This window comes from Olea europaea, unplaced genomic scaffold (assembly GCF_002742605.1).
Source record: "Olea europaea var. sylvestris unplaced genomic scaffold, O_europaea_v1 scaffold1276, whole genome shotgun sequence".
Lineage (NCBI taxonomy): Eukaryota > Viridiplantae > Streptophyta > Magnoliopsida > Lamiales > Oleaceae > Olea > Olea europaea.
The window spans coordinates 42,353-54,600 of NW_019230213.1; the positions used below are offsets into that span (position 1 = coordinate 42,353).

Consider the following 12,248-nt stretch of genomic DNA (forward strand, 5'->3'; position numbering starts at 1 on the left):
TGATGGAGACGGCTGGGCTCCAAAACTCTTGTTTTTGCAGGTCATGAATGATGAGCCTTCGGAAAAGGGGCACTAAAACTTTAAATTTTTTTTTATTTTTTTCAACTGACTTATAGAACTTCAGTTGGATCATTGAATTTTAATTTTATTTCAAATTTCGTTACCATGTCACCTGACATATCCAAAATTAATAAAATTTATTTAATTGACAGTAAAAGTAATATATCTTCCATGTAATCGTTGCGCGACACGATAATATGTTAAAATAAACGCCTTTTTAACCTTTTAATCTTAAGACATTATCATAACTCTCAATTTATAATTTTCATTTCTAACGTGTTTACGTAATGATAACATCGTAGATTAATTATGGTATAACGGTCAGATTTAACCAAGTTGAAATTTACACAGAATACTTGGGTTTGTTAAAAAAAAAGAAAAAGAAAAAAGAATTAAGTTGCTTTTACCTTATTTTTGTACACCATGAATGACATTCTATGATATGTAAAAATTGAGGTCATTGATTGTTTTATATATTATTAAAATCAATGGTCAAATTGTGTGCCACATCATGATGAGTGTAAACAAAGCTATCAATCATGATATGAGTGTAGCAAAATTGTTAAAAAGAAGAATTAATCTATGTGTACTTTGAATTTGTATAATGAGCTTGACAGTGTGTAAAGTGTAAAGATCCTAGTCATTAATTCAAAAACAATTTTCCAAATCAATGGACATGAAGTCTACCAACTCATACGTTGTCGTATTTGTTGTCAAATTCATTGTACAAATAGCATGATTGTAAAAAAAAAATATAGTACACTATTAATTATTTAATTAATATATATGAAAAGACGACAACGTAATATCATGTTTGGTAGGATGGAAATAAGATTTTTACAAGATTTTGATGGAAGTTGATGAAATGTTTGATTGAAAATTTGTAAAACCCATAAATATCTGGTTAAAATCAATTATTGACTTCGATTTAAATTTAAATTTAGATTTTAAATTTTACCGAACAAGGGCATATGTTGCATTGCATGCATGGCTCTGGCTCCAGGGATTTCATTTTCAAGATTTTTTTTTGGTCCAAACTTATTCTACGAGGTTGGATGGGATTTCGAAATTCTAAAGGATACTTCAAATGCTCAATCTTAGGCCTATGAAATTCCTTAGGTTGGTTGGTAATTCAGACATATTTATGAAATACTGAAAATAACATTCATCTAATCTTAATTTTAAATTCATACGGATCGAAAGCTTTCCATTTATTTAAAATAGGTATTCTATTTGTAAGAACAATATTAAGAAGGAATTTGTTTTTCACCTAATCACATCCATATTTGGTTCATAATCTTCAAAATTTCTAGAGAGGATCAATGTTCATATTTGAAACGTATGTAACTTAATTACTCCTGCACTCATCATGATATCAATGGTAAATTGGCAATAAATCGATACAATCACTAAACTTTGACAGACAAAAAGACTTAAACTAATAGGTAGTTCAACAAATCAATTCTAAAAACCAACAAGCTCTACTATGTTAGTTGAGACGTTTCCTTTAAATTTTCAAGCACTGTTATGCATCAATTTCCTAGAAACGAGGATTTGAGCTCTTCCTAAACATGAAGATTCTATTTTTTTTCAGTAATCACAAATGAAGCACGTATCATAATTGTGTTACAGACCTTTCAATGATAGTGATTTTATTATATATGGGGAGAGATAAGCTTCTTGTATCTTTTTTCCTTTACATAAACCTTTTCTCAAAGCGAGACAATTAGGGTGCGGTTGGTTTGCCATTTTCGGACCATTTTTGTTTTTCGTTTTCGAAAACGCAGAAAATGTGTTTGGTCTGTCGTTTTCGAAAACGAGTTAAAATTTATAACTGAAAACGTAAAACGACTTTTTATCATTTTGAGCGTTTTCAGTTATAAATTGCCAAAACGCACAAAACGCAGAAAACGGGCAATTTTCGAGGAAAACTAAAAGTTGTTTTGAAAATGAAAATGGAAACCAACCGCCACCTTAACTTTTCCTTTTTGACAAGTACTTTAAAATGGAGATGAACTATGGTCAACTATTCTATTTATCTTACTAATTTTTTTTAAATATTATTTGCAAAGGAAAGTTAAATATACAAATTAATGGGATCTGATTTTACAATGCTCATTGAACAAAAAGTATTTTCATGAGTTGCTTAAACTCCATTAATGGTTAAAAAATTGGTTAAACGACACCAAAGTTAGAGGTCCTAGAATAGAAGATCGAGCAAGGTTCAATTCTATTCTTGAATAATTTTTGCAAAGAACAATTAAACATATTAACAAATTTACTTAAGTATAACGTACTTATAAGTAATTTTTTTAATTATAACATACTTATAAGTATATTTCTTAAAATCAAAATATCAACTGTCTCAAAAATAGTTAGATATATATTGCATATCATCATTCATCGTTGACTGAACTTTAGACGCACGCAAAAATTTAATTTGTTTAATGTGTAATATGTTGCAACTCAAGATTAATTAATTGTTCATACTTTAGGGTTTTTTTAAATCATTTTTAAGACCGATAAATTAATTAATTCTATTCGTTGAGAAAAATCCAAGGTGACAACCTAAGTACGTACATAATTTAATTTGCCTCGTCGAATAAGGTAGTAACGACCGTACTGGAAATATAAGTATATTAATATTCAAAGATAATTCATTGATTTGATATTTTATTTCAATTTATTCAAACAGAGGCTTCTGATTATGTGAATATACGTACTATAAAAACCTCACCTCATTCTCACAAAAAGCGAAATCTTACCTTTTCTTCATACAGCCCTATCCAGGTTTGTAAATTAACTTCCACCTTCTTTTTGGTTCTACTAATTACCACTCTCACATATCAAGTCATCAAATTTCTGCAGGTAAGTAGTATATTTGATGGAAAGATCATCAACAAGCGGCTGCGACGAGTGGAGCGGGCTAAAGAAGGGGCCATGGACACCGGAAGAAGATCAAAAGCTCGTTGATTGCATCCAAAAGTATGGACATGGAAATTGGAAAGAGGTATCGAAGCTCGCCGGACTCAATCGGTGTGGAAAGAGTTGCCGGTTAAGGTGGACTAATTATCTACGACCCGATATCAAACGAGGAACCTTCTCCGAGGAAGAAGAACAAACAATCCTCGAACTTCACGCACTTCTTGGAAACAAGTACGTATATATTTCCTTCTTGTATAATCAATTCTGTTTAGATCAATTAGTTCAACATCATCGCTTCAAGTCTGATCATCAACCCGTCTACCCATGAGGGAAGTGTTGAAGATAAGATTTAAATGATATAATCAAAATGACCAAGAGGTTGTAATATGATCTTGGTGAATGTGTATAGGTGGTCAGCCATAGCAAGTCGTCTACCGGGACGAACCGATAACGAAATCAAGAATTTCTGGAATACTCATATGAAGAAGAAACTACTTCAAAAAGGGATTGATCCAGCTACTCATATGCCTAGAACTGATAATCTCCTCATCAATTCACTTGCAAATATTCCACCTGATCAGCTTCTTGCAGCTGCAAACAGTATATGCATTAACAATGCTCTAGCATGCCAATATTCAACTACTGCTAGAGAATTTGCCAAAATATTGTACTTAGATAACATATTGCAATTCTTAAACGCTGATACTGGTACTGGTACTAGTACTAGTACTAGTATTGATCAACTACATCAACAATATCCTACTCCATTAATATTGGATCCACAGTTAGAAGCATTGCTACATAGTAACTCGACCCCGTACCCTCATGCTCCTGCATCAACTTTCCCAAACTTAAACGTTTCTCAAACTATCTTCAGGCCCGAAGTTGAAGAAACGTCGATAAAATCTACTCAAGTACACATTAATGGCACCAATCATGAATATGGGACATCGGCATCTTCCTTTCATACTAGAGATAATTATTCGATTCCAGAACCGATTCCGGCATCCTCCTTCGAGCAGCCTTTCATCGTGAATACGGATGATCAAACTAATAAAAGCAATATCATAAGCCCAAAAGATCAATTCTTAAACTCATCTACCTCAACCACTTTTGATGCTTTGGGAGATCTTATGGATGATGAAGCAAGCAAGTACTACTGGAAACAAATAATAGAGTAAGTAATTAATTATATGTTTTTTCCCCTTAGCTGCTTTACATTTTTAAATGTTTTAATTAATTAAATACTAATTAATGGTCTGTTCCATGTGTTTATCATTTCATTGCAGCCAAGACGCTTCCTCGTAGAAGCTGCAGCTATCAGATGATACAAAGAAATTCAGAAAGATTATAAAATTCGGTTTAGTCTTCAATATTTGATTGTTTTCTGTTAATGTATAATCTCCAACTAATATGTTGTATCTAGCCAAAGAGTTGGCATTAATTCCACTAATATTATTATTTCTTCCAAGGTGATTGATGAAGCGGAAAGCTTGGTCACGACTCAAACTATTGCAAAAAATGCTGCTTAGATCCATTAGTATTTGTCCATCGATATCGTACGATAAGAAAAAATTTCTCCGTTTCAGTTTTTTTTTGAAAAAATTCCTACATTTTAACCACACATTGTAAAATATGACTTATTTACAAAATCGATTCGAAAAAATGAACTAAAACAGGGGGCTTAATGAAACCCTAGCTACAACCCAATTTTAGTGGAATAGATACTTACGACGGAAATACTATACAATGTAGTTTAATGTGAACTAGTTTTACAATTTTATTTTTTTTATTAATTAAGTTATTTTCTGGTTTAGGAGTAGTCTCTAAAAAATATAAAAACAAAATATACTTATTTTTCAGGAACATTTATTTTACTACTAAATGTATGTTTCTTGTCTCTTTAGCATGTACTTAATCCTAAGGGCTTCAACCAAGAAGAACAAGTTTCCTTTTATTTTTTCCAGAATTATAAAATGAATATTTATTATTAAAAATAGAAGATGCTACATGTACATTAACTTGTATATAAGGGTGTCCATAATGGACACCCAGCACCTTGGCATTGGTCGAGGCGCCTGCCACACACAGGCCCACAAGCGCCTCGGCGTGTTCATAAGGACACCTTTATGTACAAGCTAATGTACAATAAGAATTATCCATTAAAAATATGTTTCGTTGAATATTTTCCTTCTTTTACTTAAAAAATAAATAAATAAAGGGTTACTTTTAAAATGAGCTACATATATTTATATATAAAATTAACATGCAAAATTTATATTCTAAACCTTTTTAACGCGGTAATGAGTCAATAAAAATTAAAGGTTATACCCCAATTTAATTAAAAAAATGAGTCTTGTCCGCAAAGCAAGCTAGAGACTCGATAATTAGTTTTAGTAGCTTGGCTAGGTGCACTATTTCTTGACTCTTAAAAACAACTAACTCACCTACCATATACATTCTCCAAATTATCGTTCATCTGTTTGAGAGTAATAACTAATTAATTAACTAATACAACATCTCATTAACTACTATTTAAACTACGGCGATCTTGTTAATTTGTACACGTGAAAATTGAGATTAATTATATTGAATTCAGACATTAATTAATACATGTGTAGAAAATTCTCAATTGTAATTAACTCACTGTTCGATTTTGCTAAAAATTATATTTTTAGTAGACTTTGATAAACGTGATGGTATATATGGTTGAAAAGTTTATAAAAATTGTGAGCCTCGTGAAACGTATGATTAAAATTAATTATTGACTTTAACTTGAATTTTTATCATTTTTTTTAGTTGAATCAAACAAGAGCTAAATTTATCCCTAAGAGAATCTAATTACTTAAATGTCAGAATTATAAGATGTGTTCTTTTATTAATTGATAAAGAAACGACTTAATTTCAACCAATGTAGGTATTAAAAAGCTAACTAATTTCACTGAATTTTGATGAATTTGAGCAACTACCCGCCTAAGTGACCCAATGATCCAAAATACATATATAACTCAGTTATTTAATTACGGTAAATTCCAACAGTTCATGTTTTTGGCCTTTAGACAATGACGGATCCAGGCTTTGAGATTTTTGAGGACTTACGCCAAAGTGAAAATTACACTAGAGCAAATATTTAAATATCACACTTCAAAAATTAAATATGAGATATATTTAATAAAAAATCATGTGACAATTTAATATTTTATTATTAATATGTAACCCAATTAAATTTTCAAACCTTAATTCATTTTCATATATACTATCTTTCTCCATTTTCTCTCACTCTTTCCCTCTCTCTACCATGATATGTGCACGTGATTTGCAGGGGTGCCATGGTGGTGGTTTTTCATGTTTTGGGGGTGGAGTGGTTTTTGTTGGCGGTGATGGTGGCAACGTTGTTGGTAGTGGTGATGTAATTGATGTTCATAATGGTTGTTGTGTTGGCGGCGACAACAATGACATGTGAAATGAAGAGTGTTTGTGATAAACTATTTAGTTGTAAACTAAAAATTCAATAATTTATGGTTGGAATATAATTTGTGACCAACTAATTTGAAAATTTGTGACCGATGAATATGTTATAACTTATAAAATTTAGATCATGAAATAATCTATGATCAATTAATTTAGTAATTATATCTAACCAATAAATAAATTGTGATATATAAGTATGACCTGCTATCATTAATTGCATAAATGTGGCTTTACTATATTTAATTAATAAAATATTTCTAATTATTTATCTATCCCCCAAGTTTTGAATTTTGAAACTTAAAATCTGAAAATTGAATTGGCCCATGGTTAATACCCGGGCTGTGAATTTTTCCATATGCCAAATTTTTTATGAGCCTTTTATTAAAAAAAGGAAAAAAAAATTATATGCAATGATTAAAAATATTTTTTTAATAAACAACAACGTTTAAAGTTACATTAAGGGAAAATTGCAGCAAAAACCCCAAACCTTTAAAACACTTGTAGAAATCTTCAAACCTTTGATTTGTCGCAACTGTCACCCCTAACCTTTACATACGTTGCAGTGAAGGCTCGTCAGTCGACTGCCCAAATAAAAAATTGACCACTTTTAACCAAAATAGAGGAAGGTAAAATCGTCCAAACACTTAAAAACACATTTTCATGCCATTTTTTTACTTGTTTGATTCTTTTCAAATGAAGAATACAAGTACAACCCTAATAAATTGTCTGTTAGTTGTCAGTTTCTCACTCTCTATCAACATCCTGAACCGAACGTAGAAGTAATGGAGATGCAAGTGTGCAATTGCGGAACTCGTGCCCAGATGAAGACATCGTGGACTAACTTGAATCCAGGTAGACGATTTCTTACCTGTCCACGAGGTATGGATCTGCAAGGCTGTACGTTCTTTTTTTGGTGGGATCTCCCAATGTGTCAGAGATCAAGGGAGCTGATACCTGGTCTTCTGAGGTCGAGACGAGAGATGGAAGCTGAAATTAGGCAACTCCGTTCGAATGGAGGTGGGGTATGGAAGATTTGGTTTTGTGGGTTTGTATGTGGAATGTTTGTGAAGTGGATCTGCAGTTAAATCTGCGTAGGGGTTTTTCGAGTTTTTTAGCTAGATCTGTAATCATCCTTTCTTCATGGTATAACCTACTTCCCCTACGTTAATGAAGGCTTAAATGCAATTGCAATTTTGTGGTGTTCTGTACATGTTCACTGTTAACATTGAGCAAATATTAACACCCAAACGTTTGGCAAATCTTGCAGTAAAAGCCCCAAATGTTAGGTATATAGTGCAGATAAAACCCCCAACATTTCACATGTTGTGGATTGTTGGTCCCATACCTTTGAAAAAATGGTGGAAAATGCCCCTTTTCTATTCAACTGCTTATAGTAAATACCCCATCCCTTTAACAACGATTTCCAATACAAAATTAACAACTTCTTCAAGTGTAGGTGCAACATAAAATTCCATAATTCATTCCAAAAAGTTCAATTACATTCCTACATCCAATGACATCTAGATTACACTGCTTTGGACTTCTTTCCTTTCCGCTTCTGTGACTGTGACAGTGGTGCATTTCCCTTTAAGGTAGCTGCAGCTCTCTCTCTCTTCCACTTCTGTGATTGTGGTGTGTCAGTAGGCTGCGTCTGTGCAGTGCATGTTCTCATATTGTGTCCAGCTTCTCCACACCTTTTACACGTAATTTGCATGCCTGTTCGGGTCATTTTAACTCCAGTGGGTGGTTCGGTCTGAGATCTTTTTCTGAGCTTTTTAGGCCTGTCTGCCTACTTCTTCTTCACTAGTGGCTTCAATGAGTGTTTCCCTAATTTAGACCAAAGTTTGGGCCCTAACATTGGCTGAATCACGGGGTTGTATGCCATCAGAAATCTCTCCTTCTTGTAATATTCATCTACAAATTCATCTATGTCTATTCTCCTTGACAGCATACCAGAAACGGCATGTGCACAGGAAATTCCACTCAGTTGCCATTTCCTACATACACATTCTTTCGTCACCAAATCCACACTCCACCTCAAACCAATTGTGTTGCGAACTTCAAATTTTTGATTACCTGCATAATCTGCCCTCATAAACCTCGCGTCTGATTTATCCTTCTCAATTATCCCTACAATTTTTGGACCATATGTATGATCCCACCTTTGAGCTGCCTCCCTCTTTGCAGCCATCCGTGTCATTTGTTGATGCCTTATCTTATCCAACATTGTGATTATAGGCTTCTCCCTAACTATAATAATGGAGGCATTGAAAGCTTCGCACAAGTTATTCAACAAGATATCGCACTTCGTATACTCCTGGAAATGGGATCTCGTCCATTGAGCTGCAGGCTTCTCCTTAAACCAACAGAAGGCTTCTTTATTCACCGTCTTCATCTCATTTATAACTGCATTCCACTCTGGTATAGTTGTAGACTTGGCTGTAGCCCAGAACAAATTTTTCAGAGTTAGCCCTTTATGTTTGAGAGTGAAATTGCTGTACAAATCTCTGGCGTAGCACCTATGTTTTGCACCTTCACAACACTGATTCAGGGCTTCAACCAATCCTTTTTGCTTATCAGATATGAAAGTCCAAGCCCTACTATTATACATTTCTATATCCACCACCAAAAGTTCTATAAACCAAGTCCAGTTAGCTTTATTCTCTGCATCCACGACTGCCCAAGCAATTGGGAACATACAACTCTCACCGTCAATCCCCACTGTTGTCAATAATTAACCCCCATGTGTAGTCTTCAGAAAACACCTCCTATTCTCTCAACCTGCACAGTACTTCCAGGGTTAGTTTTCTTCAACTCTTCCCTATAGTCCCAAAGAATCTTGTATTGTTTCTCAACAAGTCCAGTCACAACCACTGCACATTTTGCTCTTGTTCTATAAAATTGATATTTCGATATTTCATACATACAGTCCTCCTTCACCGTTTCCATGAAACTGTTCATGGATAACTTCGGTTCCAACCTGAACTTACGTAGGTATTTCTTGGCCAAAAAACCTGCATAGACCTTACCGTTTTGCCAGACAATGTGTAGCTATGTTCGTCCCAGAACGTGTTGATCCTTAAGCTGTAGTCTTGCTATTTGTAGACATACAATTGTCATGGACAATTCTCTTCACATCTTACTATTTTCCTATGCGGTTCGTTCTTCACCTATCGCAGTTCTCTTGTATTCTTCACGAAGTATTGTACAATAGCCGCTCTCAAAATTTTTGTATTTTCAAACTTCATACTTATATAGCATAGCAAAACATTTTAAACATATTAGTATATGTGAATAACAGAAACCCAAATATATAACAAATGAGTATCTGGGACCCCAAACCTTTGAAATATGAGCATCTGGGGCCCCAAATCTTCGTAAAATAAGCATCTGGGGCCCCAAACATATGTCAATTAAGAGTTTGGGGGCCCAAACGTTTTAAAAATAAGCATGAGGGGGCCCAAATCAATGACACATAAATGTTTGAGGCCCTCAAACAGGTCTGCAGTTCACTAACCAATTTGGAATTTAGGGTCCACCATGTCAGTTGAAAGGTTAGACCAAATTTCCTTTCTGCTGTTATTTGTGCAACCGCTTTATCACCACTTGACATACTTTTCAGGTCATCCGAGTCCCCGTAGTCTGAACCACTATTTACTGCATTTACGTTTACATTCTACTGATAATGTCCCTCATTGCTTACATTCCCCAACCCGATGTCTAATCCCTTACTCAATCTAAAAAATGTGTCTTCGCCTTGGTCGTCCTCTTCCACATCCCCCTGTTCGTATTCAGAATCGGAGAAATGTTCCAAGCCAATATCATTATCCTTTTCTTCCACCTCTAATTCACCACCAGAAGACCCAGTGCCAGTATTCTGAGCATTAATAGCTTCTTCAACAGAGGGTTCAATAGGTGCATTTCCAAGATCTTCAATCCCGTTGCACCCTCGAACGTGGGTTGCTCGAACTGTGTGTCTACACGATCTTCCAATCCCGTTGCACCCTCAAATATGGGTTGCTCGAACTGTGTGTCAACAGAATCTTCCAATCTCATTGCACCCTCAAATGTGGACGATTGATCAACGGTTGCACTTCCAATTGTTGATGGTTAAGCGAATCCAGCAGGTTGATCATTTGTAAGTTCTACTCTTGCTTTATTTTCAACTGAACATGGTATATCAGAGGTTGACGTCTCCTATATTTGCTCCACCGGCTGATCTTTTGCACCTACCTGTGCCTTCACTATGTTCACATTGTCCACTACACTGTCTCCCCTGCTATCCATACTATCTGACTTACATAACTGATCCCCTTCAAATTCATCAACCACGTAACAATCATCACCCTCTATCGTGTCATTGAAAACCTCAACTGCAAACATAGATTTCTGTCAAACCTCCGTATCCTCATTGTTGACACACACTCTCTCCAAAATCTCACTAGTTTCCATATCAGTCACTATACATCCAATTGGTACATTCTCATCCTACGGTAATTCCAACACTGCGGTTTGTATCGTCAAACAGTACATATCTGCAACTCTTGTAGGACCAACCCATTTTACAACATGCATGAAGTCTGCATCAGTAACTAACCAAAATGACCCCTCTGACAATCTTTTCTTTCAAGCCTATAGATGTATCTCATACACTCTTTGTAACCTAGCCTTTTCATTTCATTGTCTAACAGAAATCGGTTGAATAAATCTGGATCCACGTAGTCAAGATAGCTAATCTTACCATGTTCATACACGTAATTCCGCATCTTACTGAAAATCATCCCACCATGGTTCAGGCGGACCGTGAAATAGGCGGAGTTCTCTCCTGAAAAGGGGAAATATTACACAATGCTAATCAGAACAAATATAAATATTACAATAAACGTTCCAACTTACTCATTACAATATTTTGTTCGTATTGTCCATTTCACGCAATTTTAAAAAAACCCTACGTATTGCGTTCCCCACAAACAACGAAAACATAAAATCGATTACAGACAAGGGGCTATAGTACTTCTTCGTAACAATCTCAACATTCAGGTATATGAGTTTCTCAAAAATACTACGTTTTCAAGATTTTTACTCTCTATAATTTCCAACGACGACACCTGCAAAAACGTACCATAGACCGGTTACCGTAGAGATCCCCTTAGATGGCACGCACGTCCGACATCTTCGTCGTCGACTTCTCCAACTTCAAACTAGTTCATTGTCCCTTTCGTCGCAAATCTTTCTTCTCTTATTCCCGTTAGTCGTGCGCCAAAAATTCGAAAAACAAGTAAAAATGAAGGTGAAAAGGTGTTTCAAGTGTTTGGATAATTTTACCCTCTTCTATTTTGATTAAAAGTGGTCAATTTTTTATTTGGGCGGTCAACTGACGAGCGTTTGGACGGTTTCCATCCAAAAGGGTCTTCACTGCAACGTATATAAATGTTAGGGGTGGCGACTACCACAAATCGAAGATTTGGGGAAAGTCTGCAAGTGTTTTAAAGGTTTGGGGCTTCTGCTGCAATTTTCCCTTACATTAATTGTAATAGTTGAGGACATGCGTGATTTGTGATTTTAGAAGGCATGGCCACAATTATCATATTTTGGTTAAAAGAAGATTTTGGTAACTTATTTTATTAGTCTTAAAAAATTACTTCAGCTACTAATGACTACGTACAAAAAATACATTATAAACCTGCTTACAAAACCCCAAAAAATAAAAATTGGATCTCTTTATTTATTTATTTATTTTCTTTTTTTCCCCTTTTTTTGGGTGGGTGGGTGGGTGGGTGGGGGGGATTGGG

At 34.7% G+C, this 12,248-nt stretch overlaps 1 protein-coding gene across 1 annotated transcript; it reads left to right on the plus strand.

Moving 5' to 3' along the window:
• The first annotated feature begins 2,799 nt into the window (after positions 1 to 2,799).
• On the plus strand, positions 2,800 to 4,468 carry LOC111374678 (transcription factor MYB102-like). The gene is made up of 3 exons (XM_022997384.1): positions 2,800 to 3,216; positions 3,395 to 4,162; positions 4,275 to 4,468. Exons 1-3 carry the CDS (start codon positions 2,945 to 2,947, stop codon positions 4,291 to 4,293), a joined length of 1,059 nt encoding a protein of 352 aa, XP_022853152.1. The 5' UTR covers positions 2,800 to 2,944; the 3' UTR covers positions 4,294 to 4,468.
• The last annotated feature ends 7,780 nt before the right edge of the window (positions 4,469 to 12,248 follow it).

Excerpts from the sequence above, each read along its gene's own strand:
- LOC111374678 (XM_022997384.1), top strand. The coding sequence starts at position 2,945 with ATGGAAAGATCATCAACAAGCGGCTGCGACGAGTGGAGCGGGCTAAAG. Across the intron at positions 3,217-3,394 it reads CACGCACTTCTTGGAAACAA|GTGGTCAGCCATAGCAAGTC; the intron begins GTACGTATATAT and ends GAATGTGTATAG.